The following is a 20,976-nucleotide window of genomic DNA, read 5'->3' as shown; positions in this document are numbered from 1 at the left end:
TGTACTTTCCAATACAATAGCTTCCAGCCATATGTGGCTATATAAATTTAAATCAATTAAAATGAAATAAAATTAAGAATTCAGTATACCATAGTACTGGCCACATGGCAAGTGTCCAGTAGCTGCATGTGGCTAGTTCTTACGGTACTGGACAACACAGATATAGAACAATTCCATCCTTACAATATATTCTATTGGAAAATATTGCTTTTGGTAATTTGAGACAAACCGTTTGGAGTTTTGCATTACAGAGTTTTGCATTACAGAGGAGTGGTCATTTGATTCACAGCCTAGAATTCTCTCCATATTTTTAATGGAAATGTAGAGAAATATTATGAGAAAAGTAATTTGGGATCAAATCTTTGCATTTCGACACATGTACTGCATATAGTATCACTGCTTGTTTTCCTTCCATTTCCTTCTCAGGAGGTCTGAGCTGACCCATGGGCAGCTCCATGGGTCAGGCCTGTATCATGGAGGACAGAACCCACCCTCTTTTCACAGCGGTCATTACCTTTTGAAAGTCTGAACTTTGAGACAATGGAATGTTATATTCTCTTCTTCACCCTCAAGTGGTGAGAAAAAGCCCAATCCAAGCCCAATGCAAACAGACACCTTTTTACAAAGACAGCGTAACCTTCCTGGGTGCCCCCCAACCCAAGTGGATTCCTGAGTCATGTCATTAAAAATAATAAGAGAGATTTCGGGTCTTTTCTTATCTGGATTATCTCATCTTCTGGATTTTCAACGTTGAAAATGCCACCAATATGTTCTGAAAAAGGAAGTGATACAATTTACATTTCAGAGAGTTGTTTTCTATTCCAGAAGGCTGGAAAGAATAGCTGTATTCTAAAAACAGTTATTTGTTTCAAGCTAATTCCATGGTGGATGCAATTTCTCTCCTCTACATTTGCATAGTCCTTTACATGTGTCATTTATGGTATTTCTCATTCCCTTATCTTGTGCATACCATGTTCTTCTGTGCATGTATATCTTGGGACACCCTTCCTTAGTGACCTCATCATGCTTTTTCACTATCCAGTAATTCAGGCTGGACTTTCCAGGGCTCAGCATGGGGTCTCTGCTTCATCTCATTCTGCACTTTCTCTTACAGTAGCTCACTCTTGCCTATAACTTCAAATAACATGTATATGTGACAACAACCAAATTTATATCTTGATCCCAGGCCCTTTTATGCTCAGACCTATATATCTTATTCTTTGCCTGACGTCTCCACTTCAACATCATATAGCATCTCAAATTTCACAACTTTTACACTTCCCTGTCTCTCTTGGATTTACAACTACTCCACTGCCGCATCTCAGCAAATGGCATTGTAATTTTCTTGGTGTCTCTTGCTGGAAACTGGAAGTCACCCTTTTCGAAGTATAAAATTCTGTTGGTTATATTTCCTGAAATGTGTCTTGAATCCATAATTTCAACTCTACCACCTCAATCCTCATCTTTTACTTATTCAGAGAAGCTTGATGATTATGTGATTATTCCATGTAAATGACAATTTCCACTCATACTTTTTCATAGTAACATCACTTCTCCTTCATAGAATTAGTCCTAACTGGATCTACCTATACCTCCACCTCCTGATTGGATCTACCTCTATGACTATGCATCTTCATCTATGGTCAGTAAGCTTTGCTCACCTGTCTCCTCAGCTCCAGCTCAGGCTTTGCAGTAAGCATTTGTAAATGAGCGAATAAAGGAGGATTACAGGAACTAGTTCATATTGGTTTTTGCCTATTGTTGTACACATTTTTACTCACAGCCCTTGTGCTACAGATGAAAACAAATAAAAGCTTAAGTGTCAAATGCAGAGAAAAGCAGTAATTTATTTATGAGGTTAATTGTGCAGACCATCTCTGCTTAGTAACCTGTGTAGGATGGTTATTGAACCTTACAGTGTGTTTTCTTTAGTTGAATGATGTTGAGCAAAATTATTTATTAGTTAGAAAATGTTCCTATTTGTAACCTATGCTTCACCACATTTTTATTGTCATAAATTGGATGGTGATAATTAAATAACACAGAGTCCAGAAAAATCCACAAAAACAAAGCATCGTATAATGATATTGGCAAGTTGTTTCCTGTTTAGATTTCATAGAAAATGTATGTTGTTTTGTCTGCATGTTGGTTTTCCTAGTGTCTGACTCAGAAGGGGCTGCCAATCACAAGTCCCTGCTCCTCTGGGAGCATGCAAGAACCAATGAAAGCCAAGCAGATTCTGCTTCATAGGGGAAAAAAAGCAGTGAAGATATTCCTGAAAAGATCTGTCCATCCAATGGCAATCTCCTCAAGAGGGCATCCGTGTTTGCTGGCCACTGAGATTCCTGTATGACTTTTCAGTGCTTCCTCTAATTCTATACACTATAATAAACAATTCCAAAATAGCTCTCTTTCTTTTTAAAGCAAGGCAGTTAACTTCTACTGCTTACAATCCAAGAACCCAGCTGAAATGGCCAAAACATATATTCCTAGTCACTGTTTTCAGCATTAGTAACTATAATAATAATTAACATTGATTTAGCAGTCACTATGTACAGGACACTATTTTAAGTATTTTACCTATATAATGTTGAAATGTGTTCACACAAGTATGCAGATATTTTACAATTGGAGACATATGTAATGAAAATCTCATAGATAAAGAAATACTAATTTGGAGTCAGTGAGCGTTTACAGTTTAGCTTTTTTTGGTTTGAAGGGACTTTGATAGGAAATGAACTGGACAGATTACAGAAGAAAACAGATAATACAACTAAGGAAGGCACTCTAATTACGGCCATAACCACTCTGCATAAAAGGATGCAGGCAGATTTTTAATTCATTTTCATTTTTATTGAGTATTGTGTATAGTAAAGATTCATCAAAGAGCACTTCCTGCCTTCAAGGAACTTGCAACAAGTAGACTAGAAATTTACCCAAACATTAATGATTAGAAGAAGGAAAAGAAACAGTATTAAGTAAAATATATGTAAACATTAAATAAAATATTTTAATGGAAGTGTAGAGAAATAAGAAAAGTGATTTAGGACAAAATCTTGGTGATCTCAAATGTTCGGATAAAGAAGTAACTCTTCTTTTTTGCAAACTGTTGAGAACTTCTACTTGGTTTCTTCCGTGTCAACATTAAACTTGAACTTAGCATAGCTTTGTCTCAAAAAAAAAAAAAAAAAAGCATAGAGGTGTAGTTCAATGCAAAGGGCCTGAGTGTAATCTCCAATACCCCCTGAAATTGAAGTTACATTTACATTATAGTAATGAATTATAAAATATCATATTAATTTACAGTAGTCATGAATTTATTCTGTCATCAATAAACTGCATTTAATTTAATTAAAATTTAAAATTGGAGTGCTTATTCATTCCTTTCTTCATTTATAAGCATTAGCAACTCTTCTACTATGGTGGATATTCAAATCGGTCCTATGGTTCAAATCACAAGAGACTCCTTTTGTCTTCTGTGAGCTATAGAGATCTTTTTTTTTTTTTTTTGGTACCGGGAATCGAACTCAGGACCTTGTGCTTTCCAGGCAGGTGCTTATGCCACTGAGCTATATCCCTGGCCCTAGTTATGGAGATCTATATGCAAACCAGCAGGTGTAAGAGGATGTGACTGATGATGAAAGAGAGATATGGTAAAGGATATTGCAGGTTCACAGATAAAAAAGTCACAAACCACATGCTTAGTTAAATAGTCTAATAATCTCATTCAAATGGTCGAATAGTCCTATCAAGTGACCAAAATTTAGTTTTAAACATGCTGTCAACATATCCTTCATAATTGTATGCATAGCTGTTGGTGTTCCCTTGTGTCTTGGATACCTCATGGTAATGAGCGGCGCTCGGGTGAGGCAGAAAAGGCATGTCGGGGCCAGGTCGGGCAAGGTCTTGGAAACAGACCCACGTGGTACCCGTGTAAACCGCTCTGTGAACAACCGCAGGCACGTGTGACTCCACTACATGCAAGTTCAGCCTGGAGCCCTTGTTCGAAAAGACCTCTAATGTCCCTGTTACTTAGCACATCCTGTTGCTTTCTTTTCCGCTAATATTTCCTACCACTGCTTCTTCTGACAGATGTAGAAAACTATAATTTATTATGAACTCAAAGGGCTTTGACTTCAGCCTTCTTTCAGGTACTAGGGGAAATACTAAGTTCCATGGTTCACGTTACATATTACTCCTACTCTTAAAGCTGTGGAAATGTTATGTTTGTTTTTTTAAACTCTTAAGCTTTACTTTCCTTTTTTAAAAGTGGGAGTCATGACTCCCACCCCCTAAGGTAATTGCAATACTGCTGAAGAACACTTAGCTCCATGGCTCACGCACGGCACGATTAAATAGGTATTAGAATTATAGTAGAAGTACAGACTTGCACTGAAAAAAAAGTCCCTCTAAATACTTGGTTGTCAATTTTTAACAAAGTCTGCAGCATATCATGGGAGTTGCTATGTCCTGGCATCTCCAATTCTCACCACAGAGTACCTTTCAAGTGCTCATACCTTCTAAGCGCTCACCGCCTCCAGCCTTTCCCACCCTCTATATCTCTCAACTCCTTTTTTCCTCCCCCGGTACCGGGAATACGAATTTAGGACCTTGCGCTTGTCAGGCAGGCGCTGTGCCGCTGAGCTAAATCCCCAGCCCCTATAGCTCTTACCTCCAACACACAACTGGGACCTGTGCTGTTGGGTGTTCCAGAGTTTCTGCTCATCCCCAGCTGTAGCTTATACCTGGGCCCACTACTTCTGTCCCAGCTTGAAGGAGGATCTTTTCAGCTCAAGGTGGGAGTCATCATTGCTGCTTGTGTTCTTGATTTTATCTCTTCCTCATTTCCATGGGCCTTATAATCTTAATTATCAACAGTTTCCTTTCTCTTTCTTCTGGTGACATCTGCCTATAAACATGCTAGTATCTCTCCCATCACATATGTATACTTCTGTCTCAATGTGTCTATAGGACAGACACCACTTATATGCCACATGTTCACACTCATATATACCTACATATCTACATTTGCTGAGATCTATATATCTATCAGGAGAGAGGAATAGCTAGCTAGCTCTTTTTATGCTCCATATCTTACCACTTTTATAGACTTCCAGTTTTTATTGATAGAACCTGTAATTTTAGACCTATATAATTTTTCATATATTATATATCCACTATTTCAGCATTATTTTTGAATTAAATTTTATAATTGTATTGAAATATATTTAATTGTTTGTTCTGGTTTTATTAGTCTTCATGTATAAAATATGAAATATGTATGTATATGTTTATTTACATATTTGCATATATATAGATAAATATACTTTTCTATAGCTAGCTAGCTAACTAGATGATAGATTTATGTGTCTAAACTCTGTTGATTGAACCCACAGCACAATAGTTAATAATTTCTTCTTTTCTTGTACCCGCTCTGGTTTCTATCTTTGTGACTCCTCTGAAAATATTTCAGGCAATGCCTTTGTCATTGACAAATTCAATGAAAAGTGTTCAGTTTTCATTTTCATTGACTGTCTTTACTTTTACTATTTAGATATCATGGCAACAGTAAAAATCTTGTCAGATGAGCTTTTAAGTTGTTCCCCACAGTACAGTGAAAGGACTTAGAATATGGATTTTGGAATCACAGTGCCTGGGTCCAAATACCAGCTCTGTCACTGATAGCTGTAGGATTTGAGGTGGGTTACTTACCTTTTCTGTCATAGCTTTCCATTTGTATAGAGCAGATGATAGTAGTAACATACCCAGAGCTGTTGTGTAGATCAAATGAATTAATACAGATAAAAAACACCATCTGGTACATGGTAAATGCTCAGTAAATATCAGTTATCATTGTTCATTTACCCTTTCTGAGAAAAGCCTATTAAATGTCATATACCTAGAGAAATGCAAAAGAAGAATTCTAGAATAGAAAAGTATATTTATGTAAATATATATGTATATATACACACATTTAATATTTTATACATGAAGACTAATAAAACCAGAAAAATAGTTAAATATATTTTAATACAATTATAAAATTTAATTCAAAAATAATTCTGAAATAAAAGATATGCAACATATGAAAAAGTATGTAGGTTTACAATTTCAGGTTATATTAATAAAAACTAGGAATTAGAGTGGTAAGATAAGGAGCATAAAAAGATTTTTAAACTTCTCATCTCACATTTTGGACAGTTAATCAGAAATAAGTCTGGATATGAATTTTAGATAATTACACTGTACCTGTAAATGAGATATATCTTCCCTAATCAAAGCATATTCCTTCTACAAATGAGATAAATCCATATATACTCCTTTTCTAATACAAATTTCCCCAGATGTTTAGTAGTATTTTATCATTTTTGTGTTTTTATAATGTCCTTGACACTTTACTGATTTCTAAGCCTAAACAAATGAACAGTGTAGAATGTATTCAAAAAAGTTCAAGGAGAGAGAGAGAAATAAGATTACATCGCATAGAAACCAACCCAATAAATCCCAGGTAAATACCAGGCGTTTGAATAGGAGAATTCCTCTTTTTGACCCTTTTTTCCTCATCCTTTTCCTTCTTCCAAGGCAGGAAGTGGTGTAGGTTCACTTCTGCCTTTCATGAACTTGCCAAAAGGCACTCTTGATTAGGCCACTCTCCCTTCCTTGGTTTATCTGTTAAGGAAACATATCTCATATCATTCATATCATCACACATTCATATGCATAAAATATGTGCATGTATAACGAATGATCATTGGGAAAATAGTACCACATGTGTACATGCATTATATATGCACATATGCATGTATATGCAAATGCCCATACACATGCAGATGAAAGATGGGAAGAACAGCATGTTAGTGCTACTTGTGCCTGGGTGAGATTGCATAAATTATTTCATTTCTTATAACTTCTAAATACTTTGTGATGCACATATTTTTAATCCTAAAAATACACTCAGGTTTAATACATGCTTTCAGTACATTGGCCACATATGACCCCATGGAAACCATCCCATGATTCCTTGTGGTCTGCAGGATCACACTGGATGCTGATCGCAAAAGCTTCCCCTGGCCTCACTTCCTACTCTACTCTGACTTGTAGTTTACACCCAAATAATACCAAGCAGAGCCTTGCCTGTAACACTAGGCTGATTTATTCAATCTGGCTTTGCCTCCAAGTGGGACATGGTTTCTCTTCCCCTGAATACCTTCCCTTCTTCCTCCACTCCCAGCTGGTTTGAGGTGCACCAACTCCCCAAAAACCTTCTTGCAGCCTTTGGGGGTGGGGTCTCAGAGCATTTTACCCTTGAAAATGCTCCTTAAGATCAGGAGCTGTGTCTTACTCATCATCATTTTAAGAGCTTCTAGAATGTTCTTTCAATATGATACAAGTTGCAAAAATGGAGCTAAACTCAGGTGACACTGCTGGAAGACTTTCAGGCATCAGCGATTGCTATATATAATGGGAGTGAACCCTTAGCATAAAAGGGATTTCTTTTTATTCTCTGCATGTGCAAGAAACTACTTTGGCTAAATATTAAATTGCTGGAATGCCAACCACCATGGTCTAAAACTACATGTCTTTGGAGACACGGTGCTGATAATACTCATTGAAAGTAACATCCCTGAGCTGTTGGTCTTTGGTCAAAGAGTTTCCAAGCTTAGCTCTATCAATGGCTACCATTGGGGGAACTGGGAAGGACGTAGTGAACAAACAGATGGAAGTTTCAACTTTTCTTCACAGTGAGCATAGGAGAAAATCCTTAGCCCAAACTGCTGAGCACAGATAAAATACTTTTCTGCTCTTTAAATCACCCTAATCCTGAAAGCAATTAACCGTGCTTTGATAATTGAATTGATTTTTCCTTCCTCATTGAGGAGCCCTGACATCGACTGGGGAACCGAACTGAAATCTCTTGAATATCATTAAAAATTAGCTTTATTGAACAGCTTAGCATATATTTCAATTTTTTTTTAAAAGTGAACTTATAAAGCAAAGTAAAAATTAGAAAAATATTAAATTCAATCAAGTGTGCTACTACCTTGTAATGCCATAGTTAAAAAGAAATGAATAATTCTGGACAATTTTTTTTTGTAAAGTGTAGTTTTTTTTAAGCCAACATTTCTATCTGACTAAAAGTAGTTCAACTAATTCAGCTCAGTCTTTCCAGTGCCCTTAGCTTTGGACTGAGACAAAGAAGGACAAGTTGTAACATAACAGCCTTTATAGCTGGATAGATCAGGATGGTTAAAATGGATGAGGGTCGTCCCCTTAGGTTACTGCACCATGCTTACTGATGTGCATAGAAATCACCCCGTTGCACTGGCCAGAAGAGAGAGGCCACAGAGTGATTTTTTTTGCAAGATTACGGTAACTGCACAGAATGGGCCTTGACACAAAGCCTTCCCACACTCAGGATGCCAAAGGCTGGGTCCAGGGCAGAAATGTCCCTCCTGGCAGAGCTAAGGCTCCCTCAGCCACTTTCCGACTCTGTTTCCTGAAGTCCTCTCAGAACGATGGGTGTTCTTTAAATATTCCTTCAGGCCGCACCAGTTTCTTGTCTTTGTTTCCTAACAAAACTCCCCTCTAACATGGGTTTGGAATTCCACTGTTTCAGGACTCAGAAAATCAGGAAGCTTAAATACATAGATTTCCTTTCCTTAGACATACACTATCATAGCTCACTTTTAAAACCACCAAAGAAACCACAAAACCACTTCAAAGCAAGATCTTCGGGTGAGGTTTCGCGCCAAGGTTAATTTTGAATTTATTTTCTCCAAAAGTTGGTGATCGGCTGATGGTGTAAAACTTTCACTCATATTACTCAACCAGATAGACTCTCTGATGCCCGATGAGTCTAGACAAATAATCGGTTGCTGTACAAATGTAAAAATTTCTGTCTTAAAAAATCAAATATAAATATGTACATTAAAGAATCTAAATCACAAATTACCAAAATTAGCTGATACTTTGAATTTTATAAAAGGCAGATACAATCTAGGGGGAACTATTTAACAGCAAAACATTTTTCAAGGGCTTAATCGAAAACAGTTTAATATTTTTTTTTTTTTTTTTAAGGATAAAAGGCGGGAAACATTAACAGACATATAACATTTTACAACATATCACAAGCACAATACAGACAATACAGAGTTACAAACAAAGTGGTAGGGAATTAACAATGGTGGTTGTATTACATATTGATATCTTCAAAGTGGCTTCTCATGAAAACAGATATAGACATGCAATACTGGTCAACCAAAGACTCATTGACAGTTTCTTTCAGCATAGAAACAGCAGATAGAAGAACAACCATGTTATCTATCCTGTATATACATACATACAAAATTTCTCCTTCTTTCCCTTCTCTTTTCCCACATCCCAGAAGCCCTTTACTCTTCGGTGGTTTCCTATCATTTCACAGTGTCTATCATACCTCCGAGTTTAACTTAACTCTTTCAAGTTTTACACTAGTGACACAATGCGGTGCTTGCACATGTATGTTTGATTTATTTCACTTATGAGTATGGTCTCTAGTTGTGACCATTTAAATATAAAGGCCTCGAGTTTATCTTTCTTTACAGCTGAGTAATATTCCATTATATAAAAGTACCATAATTTTCTTATCCAATCCTCGGTGGATGGACATTTGGGTTGCTTCCACATTTTAGCAATTACAAATTGTGCTGCTATGAACATAGGTGCACATATATCACTGTGATATGATGGAAAACAGTTTAATATTTCCATTCATTTTAAAATCAGTTTCCATTTTCACTGAAAAACTTAATTTAACACACATTTATTGGGCATTTACTTTATGCACCACACTCTCATAAATTCTTAGGAAGGAATTTTTTTAAAAGGCAAAAAAGGATATTCATTGTATCTCAGCATAAACCAGGCACTGTGCAGAGGTCATGGAATCTGGCAGACATGAAAATTGTTACAGTTCATTATGTGGGTGATCTTTGATATATTATTTAACCTACTTAGCCTTAGCATCAGAATCCATACCATAATTGTAACAGTGCTTTGCTTTATAGGGCTACAGATAGAACACAATAGGATGATGTAGCTATAGTATTTTGCATGACATCTAATGCATGGGACTTAACCAGTGAAGGGCAGTAGTATTTTATTTAATAACTTCATAACAAGTGATTCTCCCTTGTCTCTCCCCTGTACCTGTATTGTCTCTATTTCATTATACTTGTGCTATGTTTTTATGTTCAAGCATCAGTATTTCTCCCATCTGAATGTTGACTTGGCCTCATTTTTCCCTCCCATTACCTTGTGCTTCCCTTTGCAACTAAACTCCCCAAAAGAGGAAGTCAGCCTCCAGTGTTAAGATACAGATAGATTAAGAGAAGAAGACCTCCAGCTTGACATGGTCACATAGCATTTCAGGTCAGCCAAAGAGACCAGACATACACACACATGTGCACACCCCCACACAGAGGCACACCATACTGCACATGCTGTAGTTTGGGTAAGTGTCCTCAAAGGCTCATGTGTGAAAAGTTTAGTCACAGCCTGTGGTGCTATTGGGGCATGGATGCACCTTTAGGAGGTGGAGCCTAATGAGAGGAAGTTAGGTCATGGGGTCATGCCCGTCTAGGAGATATTGAGAACTTGAGCGCTCCTTTCTGTCTCCGTCTCTGTCTCTGTCTCTGTCTCTGTCTTTGCCTCTCTCTCTCTCTCTCTCTCTCTCTCTCTCATGTACATCTAAATTGTATCTACACCTATAGCCTCTATTGATTCTGTTTTTCTAGAGAACCTTAACCAAAGTAGAGACAGACTTCAGATAGTGGCATACAGGCTAATGTTGAGCTTGCCTTTTAAGCCTTAGGAACATCTACATGGATACATCCTGAGTTAGGCCCCTTCCCTTCCTCTAAGACTGGAGAAAAGACAGATGAAAATATAGAAAGATCCTGCTCTCAGCACATTAAACACAAACACTGTCTGTGTCAAGAGGGCTGCTTCTTTAGGGACACCATACTTTGTGAAAACTTCTGATCAAACCCTTCAACAGCTGCATTTAAACTGAGCTTGGTATTGCCACTAAGGAGGTAAAATTAGGTCTTCATTTTCTGACCAGAAGCAAAAAACCCTTGATCAGATCCTTTCATTAGAGGAAGGCAGTTAATTTAAAGTGTGTATACATTTAACAAAGACTGACCGTTGCTGAGGCAGTAAGGGAGGTGTCATTCCCAGAAAGGATGGGCCACAGAGTCAAATTATAGCACTGCTGTTCTGGAGAGCAGGTGGGAAGATAAGAGTGCAGGACTCCAGTTCACCAGGGGGAGAAGGCGCTCTGTGGAACTTCAGACATGAGAACTCTGCACATCGTGAAAGAGTGTACTTGGGTTACCTGATTTGAAAATAAAATGAAAGCCAGCTCCTCTCTGCATGCACCTTATTACAGAATGCTGCCTTATTCCTTCTGCTTTTTATAACAATAGGAGGTGTCAAAATGACTGATGTCAAAGTGGTTATTGGAAAAGTGCCATGTAGTACATTTGTGTGGCATTGTTAAAATGTAAATCAAGTCAACTTCATTAGAATGCTTAGTAGTTTCTAAAGCAGACAAGAGTCTTCCCAGGCTCACGTCTCATCTGGAAGAGAAGTTTCCACAGCACAGCTGTCCCTGTTACTAACGTTCTAGGCACGGATGACATTTGAATAGAGATGTGAATATATTGAGCAACTGACAACAATTCTCAGTACATGTTTTGTGACAGTTTTACATATTAGGAAAACAAATTTTGTGCGTTCAACTGACCTTGGTAATAATTTCGCTCTTGAAGGAAGAAACAGAAGCACGAGATGCTGCCACTGTTCTGAGCAGTTATGGTTGTGTAGACCCGACCTTGGGTTTCGGTTAGGTAGAGCAGAGAGTGCTGCTCCAGGCAGCCTTAGGGTGCAGTGTGTGCTACAGAGAGGTGGAGCAGAGTGCTGGGCCAGGCACCCTCAGGGTGCAGTGCAGAGAGAGGCGGTGCTGCTCTTCCTACTCTGCAGGAGCTACATGGCTTGAGAGTGGTTTCTCTGGGGCCAGCAAGGCCAGGCTCCAGGGGGAGTTGCCGTGTGGCTTTAAAAAAGCAGGACTGGGAATGTAGCTCAGTGGTAGAAAGCTTGCTTAGCATACATGGGGTTCTGGGTTTCAACCCCAGCACCAAAAAAGAAAAAAAGCACCAAGACCCCCAGCTGGCTGACAACAAAGTCATAGCTGCCAGTGGCTGGGGATATATGAGGATATATATGTATATATACATACACACACATACACATACACACACAAACACACAATACAGGAATTGGTGAATGAGAAAAGAAAGGAATAAGTTAAAGGTGGAATAAGCAAGTTTATTTAGTAACATGAAAGTCAAGCTTAAGAGTGGAAGAACGCCCTTAGGTATGAAGGGTTGCACAAAGCTCAGGGTATACATAACATTCAAAAATGGCCCTTGGATTTGACAAATAGATGATCAGTGACTCTAAAATTGCTTGATACTATTTTTGTATAGTGCAGATGGTTTTAATTGTGTGTATGTGTGTGCAACAGAGAGAGAGAGAGAGAGAAAGAGAGAAAGAGACTTGGGACTGAGCATAGGGCCTTAGCACTAAGCTATATCCTCAGCCTTTTTTACCTTCTATTTTGAGATAGGTCTTACTGAGTTGTTAAGCTATCCAGGCTGATCTTAAACTTATGATCCTCCTGCCTCAGCCCCCCCCACCGAGTTCTGGGATTATAGGTATGACTAGTTTTTATATTTTTATGATAAAATATTTAACAGTGATAACAGCTGCTGGAATAGTTGATGGCATTGTCTTTTATTTTAGCCTGGAAATCTATATTTACTGTCTGACCCCTTACCAAAAAAGTTCCTTTATCCTGCTCTAAAATAAATATTTTAGTACAGTGAAGAGGCAGTATGAAGAATCCAGATATCTTTAGTCACCTCCACAACAGAGGAGGTACTTATTTTGCTTCTTTCACAGCTTAGTGATGGGATTCAGACTTCTATACCATGGCCATACACATGAGAGTTTCTTGGGACGTTTTCGCAATACTGCTATCTTGGTACAAACCTCAAGGTATTTCTGGTGGTTCCAGATGTAACCTGGGGTCAGTATTTTTTAAAGGCAAACAGGTTGAGTATAAATGTGTTATGCTCCCACTGGAAGTCAGTATCAATTCATTTGGCACTGGATAGAAGGTTTTGGAGGAAGTTTTACTGGACTCAATCAAGACAGCTGTATTAGTTTCTTCATTAACAAACGGTGGCAAAGTGGAAGGACGGTCAATGAGTACTGAGTGCCTACATTGTGTAGGGCACAACAAGACAGTGGAGTGAGGTAGCTTGGGAATATTGGTGAAGACATCCTAAAAAGTCTAAGTATTTGGTCCAGATTCTAACAGGAGTCAACCGAAGGTGGGAGGATGAACAGGTGGGTGGAGGAGGGATGGATAGGTGGATGGATATATAGATGTATGGATGTGAGAGGGATAGAAGAATGAGTGGATAGATAAGATGAACAGTTGGATGGAGAGTGGATGGATGAACTGATGGATGGACACATAGATGGATGGATGGAGAATACATGGTTGAACTGATGGATGGATGGACGTAGGGATGGATATACAGCTGGCTGGTTGGCTGGTTGGCTGTCTGGATAACTGATAGTTGAATGGCTAGATGGGAAGTTTAGAAGGATATAGTACTGGAAGCGACTGAGAGGGTGAGAGGAAATTCAGCATGCATGAGAAAAGAGGAGAAATATAAGAACATGTAATAGCAAAAAAATCATTCCAATAATACCTCACTGTAGAGTACGTTAGGTCATGAGACTATTCTCAGTTGTAAATTTTTAATCTAATATAAAAAATACTTTTTCAATTTTTCTAATTTTCTTTATTTACTAACACTGCAGTAGCACCTTCTTCACCATTTTTATGGTCCATACATTCCCTCTCTATTTTACCTATATAGCCTTTGTGAACAATCTATCAGTTTATGTTGTTACTCTTAGAATAAAAAATTTTCTATTCAAGTGATAAATAAATGTTCTGAATATATTTGTAAATTGAGATTTTTCCTTAAGTATGCAAAAAATAAAAATTTGCAAGCATTTTGGGACTTTCCAAACACTTGAAGAACTCCACTAGCCATAAATCCACCCTTCACAGTGTTTTGCAGAGCAGCGAAATACTGAGGGGATGCAGGGGTCACAGTAGAATTTTCCATTTTTATTAAAATTGTCTTCTTATTTATAGTCTGACTTCTTTTATATTTTAATGACCTCTGGGAATGATAAGCCACATGGCGACAAACAGTTGTTGAAGTTTTCTTATTGAAGACAGTAAACTGGATAAGATTGATGGATTGATTCATGGATTGACAGGTTTTCTTTATTTATTTGGTTGGTTCATTGTTGGTTTGTTGGTTGGTTTTTAGAGACAGGGTTTTGTTATGTAGTTCAGGCTGGCCTTGAACTTGTAGTAACATTCGTGCCTCAGCATCCTGAGTGCTGGGATGATAGGTGTGCACCACCATGCCTGACCCAAACTGGATAAATTTAGAAAGAACCACAGCCAGAAAAATCATGGCTTTCTTACCTGATGGTATTTGGAGCAGAGTTGCCCCCGGGACCTCCATGGATACCAAAATCTGTGGATGCTCAAGTCCTTTCATTGAAATGGTGTAGTATTTACCTATACAACCTAAGCAATTCTGCCATATACTTTATTTTTATTTATTTATTTATTTTTCCAGTACCAGGAATCGAACTTATGACCTTGCACTTGCCAGGCAGGTGGTGTGCCGCTGAGCTAAATCTCCAACCCTCTCTGCCATATACTTTAAATCTTATTTTCTAGACACTTACAATACCTAATACAATATAATGCTATGTAAGCAGTTTTTACATAATATTGTTTGGAAAATAACCACAAGCAAAAACTCTATATATATTTAGCACAGACAATTTTTCTCCTTATTTACAAGCTGAGGTTGGTTGAATACAATGATGCAGAACTTGCAGATAGGAAGAGATGACTGTACTTCTCTTTTTTTGAGAAAAAGATACTTTTCTAGTTTATTCTTTAACTATAAGAATAAAATGTGCCAAGTACAAGCCAGTCAGTGCAGATGCATATGAATACAAAGTAGGAGTCACCCACTCTTCTGCAGAGTGGCCCTGTGGGGCAGCTCATATTGATAAGGTGGTCTGTGTTCTTTTACATCTTCTTGAGTGAGGCTAATTCGGTCTGCATTGTTTCCCTTGTATGGATGACGATCTGTCTCAGATTCCAGAAGATAGAACTCAGCCTCTCATGCAGCAGGATTGGGGATGGTGGCAGGTCCATGTGCCGCCTGGAGCCAACTGTCTGTTCACATCCCAGCATCCCAATAATTTGGGTAGACTTCCTAGATAACTTGGGCAGTGGTTCAGCTTTTCTTTATGTCAATTGACTTGTGTAAGTGGACACATTAAAATAAGGATTATTACACTGATTAAGAAGTCAGTACTATATGGTAGGTAGCATGCATACCATTTAGTAAGCACACACTTCTCATTGATGGAAAGTACAAAAGTGACAAGAATGATCCTCTAGTAACTGGGGATCTGAGTATATACAAACTGAACCAATGATAACTGCAGTTATCAAAAAACTGCACTGCTGTAGGCGTAGTGTGCACAGTGATAAAACTCCTCATCACCCATGGATTCCACTACATAGATATAATTCAACATGAATTCCTTTTTATAAAGAGTGATAAGGAATAGCAGTACAATTATGGACACACTTTTAAAAAAAGTTTAGTAAAGAATAATTCTACATCATACTAATTAACCATTTGAAGTGCGCAGCTACATGAATTTTATTTTTTTATTTTTGTTTTTTGTATTTTTGAGACTGGGTCTTGCTATGCAGTTCAGCTTGGGCTTGAGCTCACTTTGTAGCCCAGGCTAACCTCAAACTCACAACAATCCTCCTGCCTCAGCCTCCTGAGTACTGGGATTACAGGCATATGCCACCACACCTGGCTCCATGAATTTTAGTATGCTGACTTAGTTGTGAAACCATCATCAACACAATCAACTTTAAGAATATTTATATCACTCTAATTAGATATCTCTGGCTGTTTGCTGTCTACCCCACTTCCTACCCTAAATTCCAGGCATCATTAATCTTCTCTCTCCCTGATTGAATTTTTGGGATATTTCATGTATACAAATCATACAGTATATGGTCTTTTGTGTCTAGTTTCTTTCAGTGAACACAATAATATCTAAGATTCATGCACATTAAGCTGCATTTACTTTCTGTTACTATGAATAATCTCACCATGAATATTCATGTGCCAAATTTTGGGTGGACTTACATTTTCCTTTTCTTGGGTAAATAAAAAAGACTGGAAGTGTTGTTTGTATGGCAAATTTGTATTTAATTAAAAATTAAAAATTTTATTTATTTCTGATTGATACATAATCATTGTATGTACTTCTGAGGTATGACGTAATGTTTTGCTTCATGAGTGATAATCAAGTTAGGGTAATTAGCATAGCCATCGCCTTAGAATTTTTATCATTTCTTCATTGTTGAATACATTCAAGATATCTCTTCTAGCTATTTTGAGACATCTTAATGCATTATTGTTGATTGTATTCACATGCTGGACCCTGGAACATCAGAATTTATTTCTTGTGAGTGGGAGTGAGGAGATATTGAAAAAAGCATAGGATGTTACTGTTATATTGAACTTTTTAAAGAAACCACAGATTTGTATTCCAAAGAGCCTGCACCATTTTACATTCCCACTAGAAATGTATGAAACATCTACAGGCCTAACTTTAAAAGGTCAAAAGAGAAAGGGTGTCTAAAAATATACAGATTCAAAGGCTGGATTTCCATTCTCTGATTTTAATTATCTTCTACAACTTCCCTTTAATGAAAGGACAGAGGAAGAATCCTTCTCTTGACTTCCTCGGAGCGGCATTTTCTGCATTGTGCTGTCTGGCAGACGAGGGCTTTTCTCACTTACCTTGGTTTAGGAATTTAGGGAAAAACCCCTGTGCTACTTCATTCCTGGGCACGCTAAGAGCCATTAACAAATGCAAATTCACTCCTGGGATATGGCCAGAGAAGAGTTAATGCAGTTTGTAACAATTATTGACTACAAGATCTGCAAATGATTGCATAAAATCTCTAAAATATGCCTGCGAGCCTCTATTATTGATGTGGTACCCCCAGGGGTGCACATATGGGTTTAAGTGTATAAACTGTTTTATTAATTAAATTGCTATGATTTACCTCTCCCATGTTAGCATTTACAGTTTATGAAACAGCCCTGTAATTAGAAAATGACGTACCTGTGTTGCTTGTTTACTTTGTGGGTGAAATTACACACACACACACACATACACACACACACAAACTCTATTTCCCTGACCAACACTTACAGGCTCCTTCATTTCTAGTACCATTAATAGGCAACCTCCAGTGGTGCATTAAATTGCTTTTTAGGGGAGGGGTGATGGCTGAGTCCTTCGTTGTTCCCGCTGAGGTGTGTGATGACATCCATGTTTGTTTGTTTTTCCTCTGTGGACAGAAAATTTAAACCATCAGATTTTATCATAAAAAACATCTGCCTACAACAGTCCCGAGACCCCCAGCAAATCTTAAAATTGTAGACCCATCTTAATTGCACAGTGTCATAATTTTCACTCCCCATTTTGAAGGTATATCTAGAATATTTAATACAAATTACCTACGGAAGGGAGACAATGGCTTAAGAGAGTTGTTGTTGAAGTCTTGTTTGCCTTTATTGTAAGTCTATTTATTCATCTCCTTCCCAAACCATACACTGCTGCTGAATTCAGGGTTGGGTACATTTTTTACCAGTTTTCTCAACTGGGAGGAATAGTTGATTTTTAAGTATGGCAAGTCTGTTTCAAACATATCAAAGATTATTGAACTTCACATTAGAGGAATGTTAGGGGTTATATATTTGCACTTTTCGTATTTATGAAACATTTATGTGTTTCTTATGAATCGATCATTATTGCCATTTCAGATTTCTTTGGTGGGAGCTAGTGGATGCTGTGGTCCCCCTTCTCTGCAGGGGATATGGTCTAAGACTCCCAGTGGGCGTCTGCAACCGAGACTAGTACTGACCCATCTGTATACAGTTTTTTCCCTATGTGTACACACTTATGATAAAGCTTAACTTACAAACAAGGCACAATAGGATATTAACAACAGTAATTAATAATGCAGGGGAGCAATTCTAACAATAGATTATAAAAGCTATTTAAAACTTATGCATTTTTTTTTATTTTTGTAATTTTCCAGTGAATATTTTTCGTTTTTTTTTTTTTTTTTTTGGTTTTTCTCCGGTACCGGGAAACGACAGTGAATATTTTTCAAACCATGGCTGACTGCAGGTGACTGAAGTTACAGAAACCAAATCATGGGCGAGTGGAGGTCACTGTCATTTTAAAAGTCTCAGAGATACAAAGGTACAGTGAAATAATGATCTTTAAAATATTTTAATGCACAAGGAAACAGATTTTCTGTACATAAAAATATCAATTTGATGAACAATCTAACAATGCAGAAATTTATGTCAAAGGGTTACCTGGCTCCCATGGTGGACTGATGTATTCTGATTGCAGAATAGAACAGATATATTTGTGTGTGTGTATGTGTGTGTGTGTGTGTGTGTGTGTGTAGTGGGTGCAGAATAGAGAAAAAGTGGTAAATAATATAGAGTCTACCAAAGGACTAACTTACACATGAGCACTTTATGCATTTGCACTTATACACTTACCAAATATTTATGAAGAATCTAAGCTATACCTGATAGTATACTATGTGCTTAAGTGGATGCAAGGATTTTAATGTATGGTCTCTGCTTCAGAAAGCCCAAACCTACAGAAAGGGAGTGCTCTGCTTCCAAGTATTAAGAAGGATGTGTGACCCATCAGAAAGGCAGTCTGCAAAGAAAATGATAGGGTTTTAGAAGACAGGAATTTCTCTGATTGGAGGTGGTCAGGAAGGACTTCTTGGCCTCAGAGTTGAGTTTTCACATACGGAGAGGCTTTGAAATGATGGGAATTTTTAAGGTGGGCATGGAGAATGGAGTGCATACAGGTGCAGAGGTTGGAAAATCCATCATCTGGGATGTTGTACAACAGACAACATAAAGCAATTTCCATCTTTCCTTCTGTGTAGACATGAAATACAGAAATTGTTCTTTTGGTAGTTGTTCCTTACCAGTCTTTGAGATCAAGCAAAGTTCCACCGGGTGTAGTCGCAATCTGTATTGGTGATTCTGACTTTATATTAAAGCTAGTGGTGGATGATGCCAGCCTCTTAATCACTCGTCTTGCAGTTGCATGAGGTGGGTAACTAAAGTGAAAGAGAGCGAACGCATCATAGCAAGTGGTCAGCAGTGCTGGCAGATATATGCAGAGGGAAGAAAAGACAGAGCGAGCAGCAGAACAGTGAAAATGCACAATGTTTATGGCAAATAGCATTATATTCTTTAAAGATAATACCACTAATTTAAAGAGGCAAGACTCATAACAGTGTGGAGTAGTAGGCAAACTTTCATGAATAAAAGTGAGGAGGACATCTTTGTGTCTGTGTATGTCACCACCCCTTCAGGTCCATGGGGACCGGATCCAGGACCTCCATGGGTGTGAAAATTCACTGATGCTCAAGACCCTTATATCAAATGGCATAGTATTTGCATAGAACATACTCACATCTTAAAATATACTTTAAATCATCTCTAGGTTACTTACGATACCTAGGGCAATGTAAAATCTATGCAAATAATCATTACACTATTGTTTGGGGAATCGTGACAAGGAAAATTCTGTAAATTTTGGTACAAATGCATTTTTTCCTCATATTTTTCATCTTTGGTTGGTTGAATTTTCTAATGTGGAATCCATAGATACAGAAGAATAATCCTGAAAGAAAAACAAAACTGGTACCAGTAATTGTGTGTGTGTGCACGTGTGTGTGTGTGTGAGAGAGAGTGTAAGAACTGCAAAGTGGACAGGGGTAGGGAAAGTGTCGTTTCAGGCTGCACACATACCTGGGGAAGCTGTGCACAGGCAGGTTCTGACTCAGCAGGCCTGCAGCACGGCCCGAAGGCTCTGCATGTCTGAGGAGGTCTGTCTGAGGGGATCCGGACTGTGGCTCTCCGCGGTTACACTTGAGTAGAAATGAGCCCACACCAATGGGAAATCGGCACTTTCCCTTCCTGTTGGATGACGACATTCCCCGACTCTTCTTTTTGTTGATGTGATAATGGCCCTGTGGTTAGAGAGACCCTTCAGATGTTTAAGGAAGGTGAAAAATGGGTTTAAGATTTGCCTTAAAATATTTAGCAGCAAGAAGAGGAACAAACAGCGAACACCGGGTAGATGAAACGAGTCTGGAAAACCCTGATCATTTGCTGAATCTCGATTCTGGGGAGATTTGTTACATTATTTTTTTGTACTTTGCTTTTGAAATTTTTCATAGCAAAAGTTTTTAAACTTGTTTATGATTTCTGCTTTTATCTCACAAAAAGTAGTCCTCCTTAGTGCTCTCAGCCATTCCCATTCATGAAATCCAGGTTTAAACTCTTGTCTTCATTTTACCTGGCCCTCAAGCAGCCTTAGGTAACCTGGATCATTTCTATTCCACTTGCTTTTCTTTTCTTAAGTGCACAGAATATTCATTTTTTTCTGGCCCGTAAAGCAAACCGCAATAATCTTAAACAGATTGAAATAATATGTAATATATAATCTTATGATTAAATTGGAAATGAGCAACAGAAAGATATCAGTGAAAAGTCCAAACATTTTGCTGTTAAGCACTGCACTTCTAAACAACTCAGGGGGGTCTAAGAAGTAATCACAAAGGAAAAGAAAACATCTTGTTCTAAATTTGTATATTTATTAGTA

The 20,976-nt window shown here is 37.9% G+C and overlaps 1 protein-coding gene across 1 annotated transcript in view; it reads right to left on the bottom strand.

The window, feature by feature from the left end:
* LOC102020546 overlaps positions 1-20,308 on the bottom strand; it is a 113,523-nt gene extending 93,215 nt beyond the window's left edge. The window contains exons 1-2 of the mRNA XM_005398983.1: positions 20,121-20,308; positions 19,289-19,423 (exon numbers count right to left, since the gene is read on the bottom strand). Coding sequence (XP_005399040.1) covers positions 19,289-19,423; positions 20,121-20,305 — 320 coding nt within the window. The 5' untranslated portion in view covers positions 20,306-20,308. The remainder of the gene's footprint in view (positions 1-19,288; positions 19,424-20,120) is intronic.
* Positions 20,309-20,976: the final 668 nt, after the last annotated feature.

Source organism: Chinchilla lanigera, unplaced genomic scaffold (genome assembly GCF_000276665.1).
Source record: "Chinchilla lanigera isolate Chin_1 unplaced genomic scaffold, ChiLan1.0 scaffold00064, whole genome shotgun sequence".
NCBI lineage: Eukaryota > Metazoa > Chordata > Mammalia > Rodentia > Chinchillidae > Chinchilla > Chinchilla lanigera.
The sequence above is the reverse complement of the archived record's forward strand: the minus strand, read 5'-3'. Positions and strand labels throughout refer to the sequence as shown.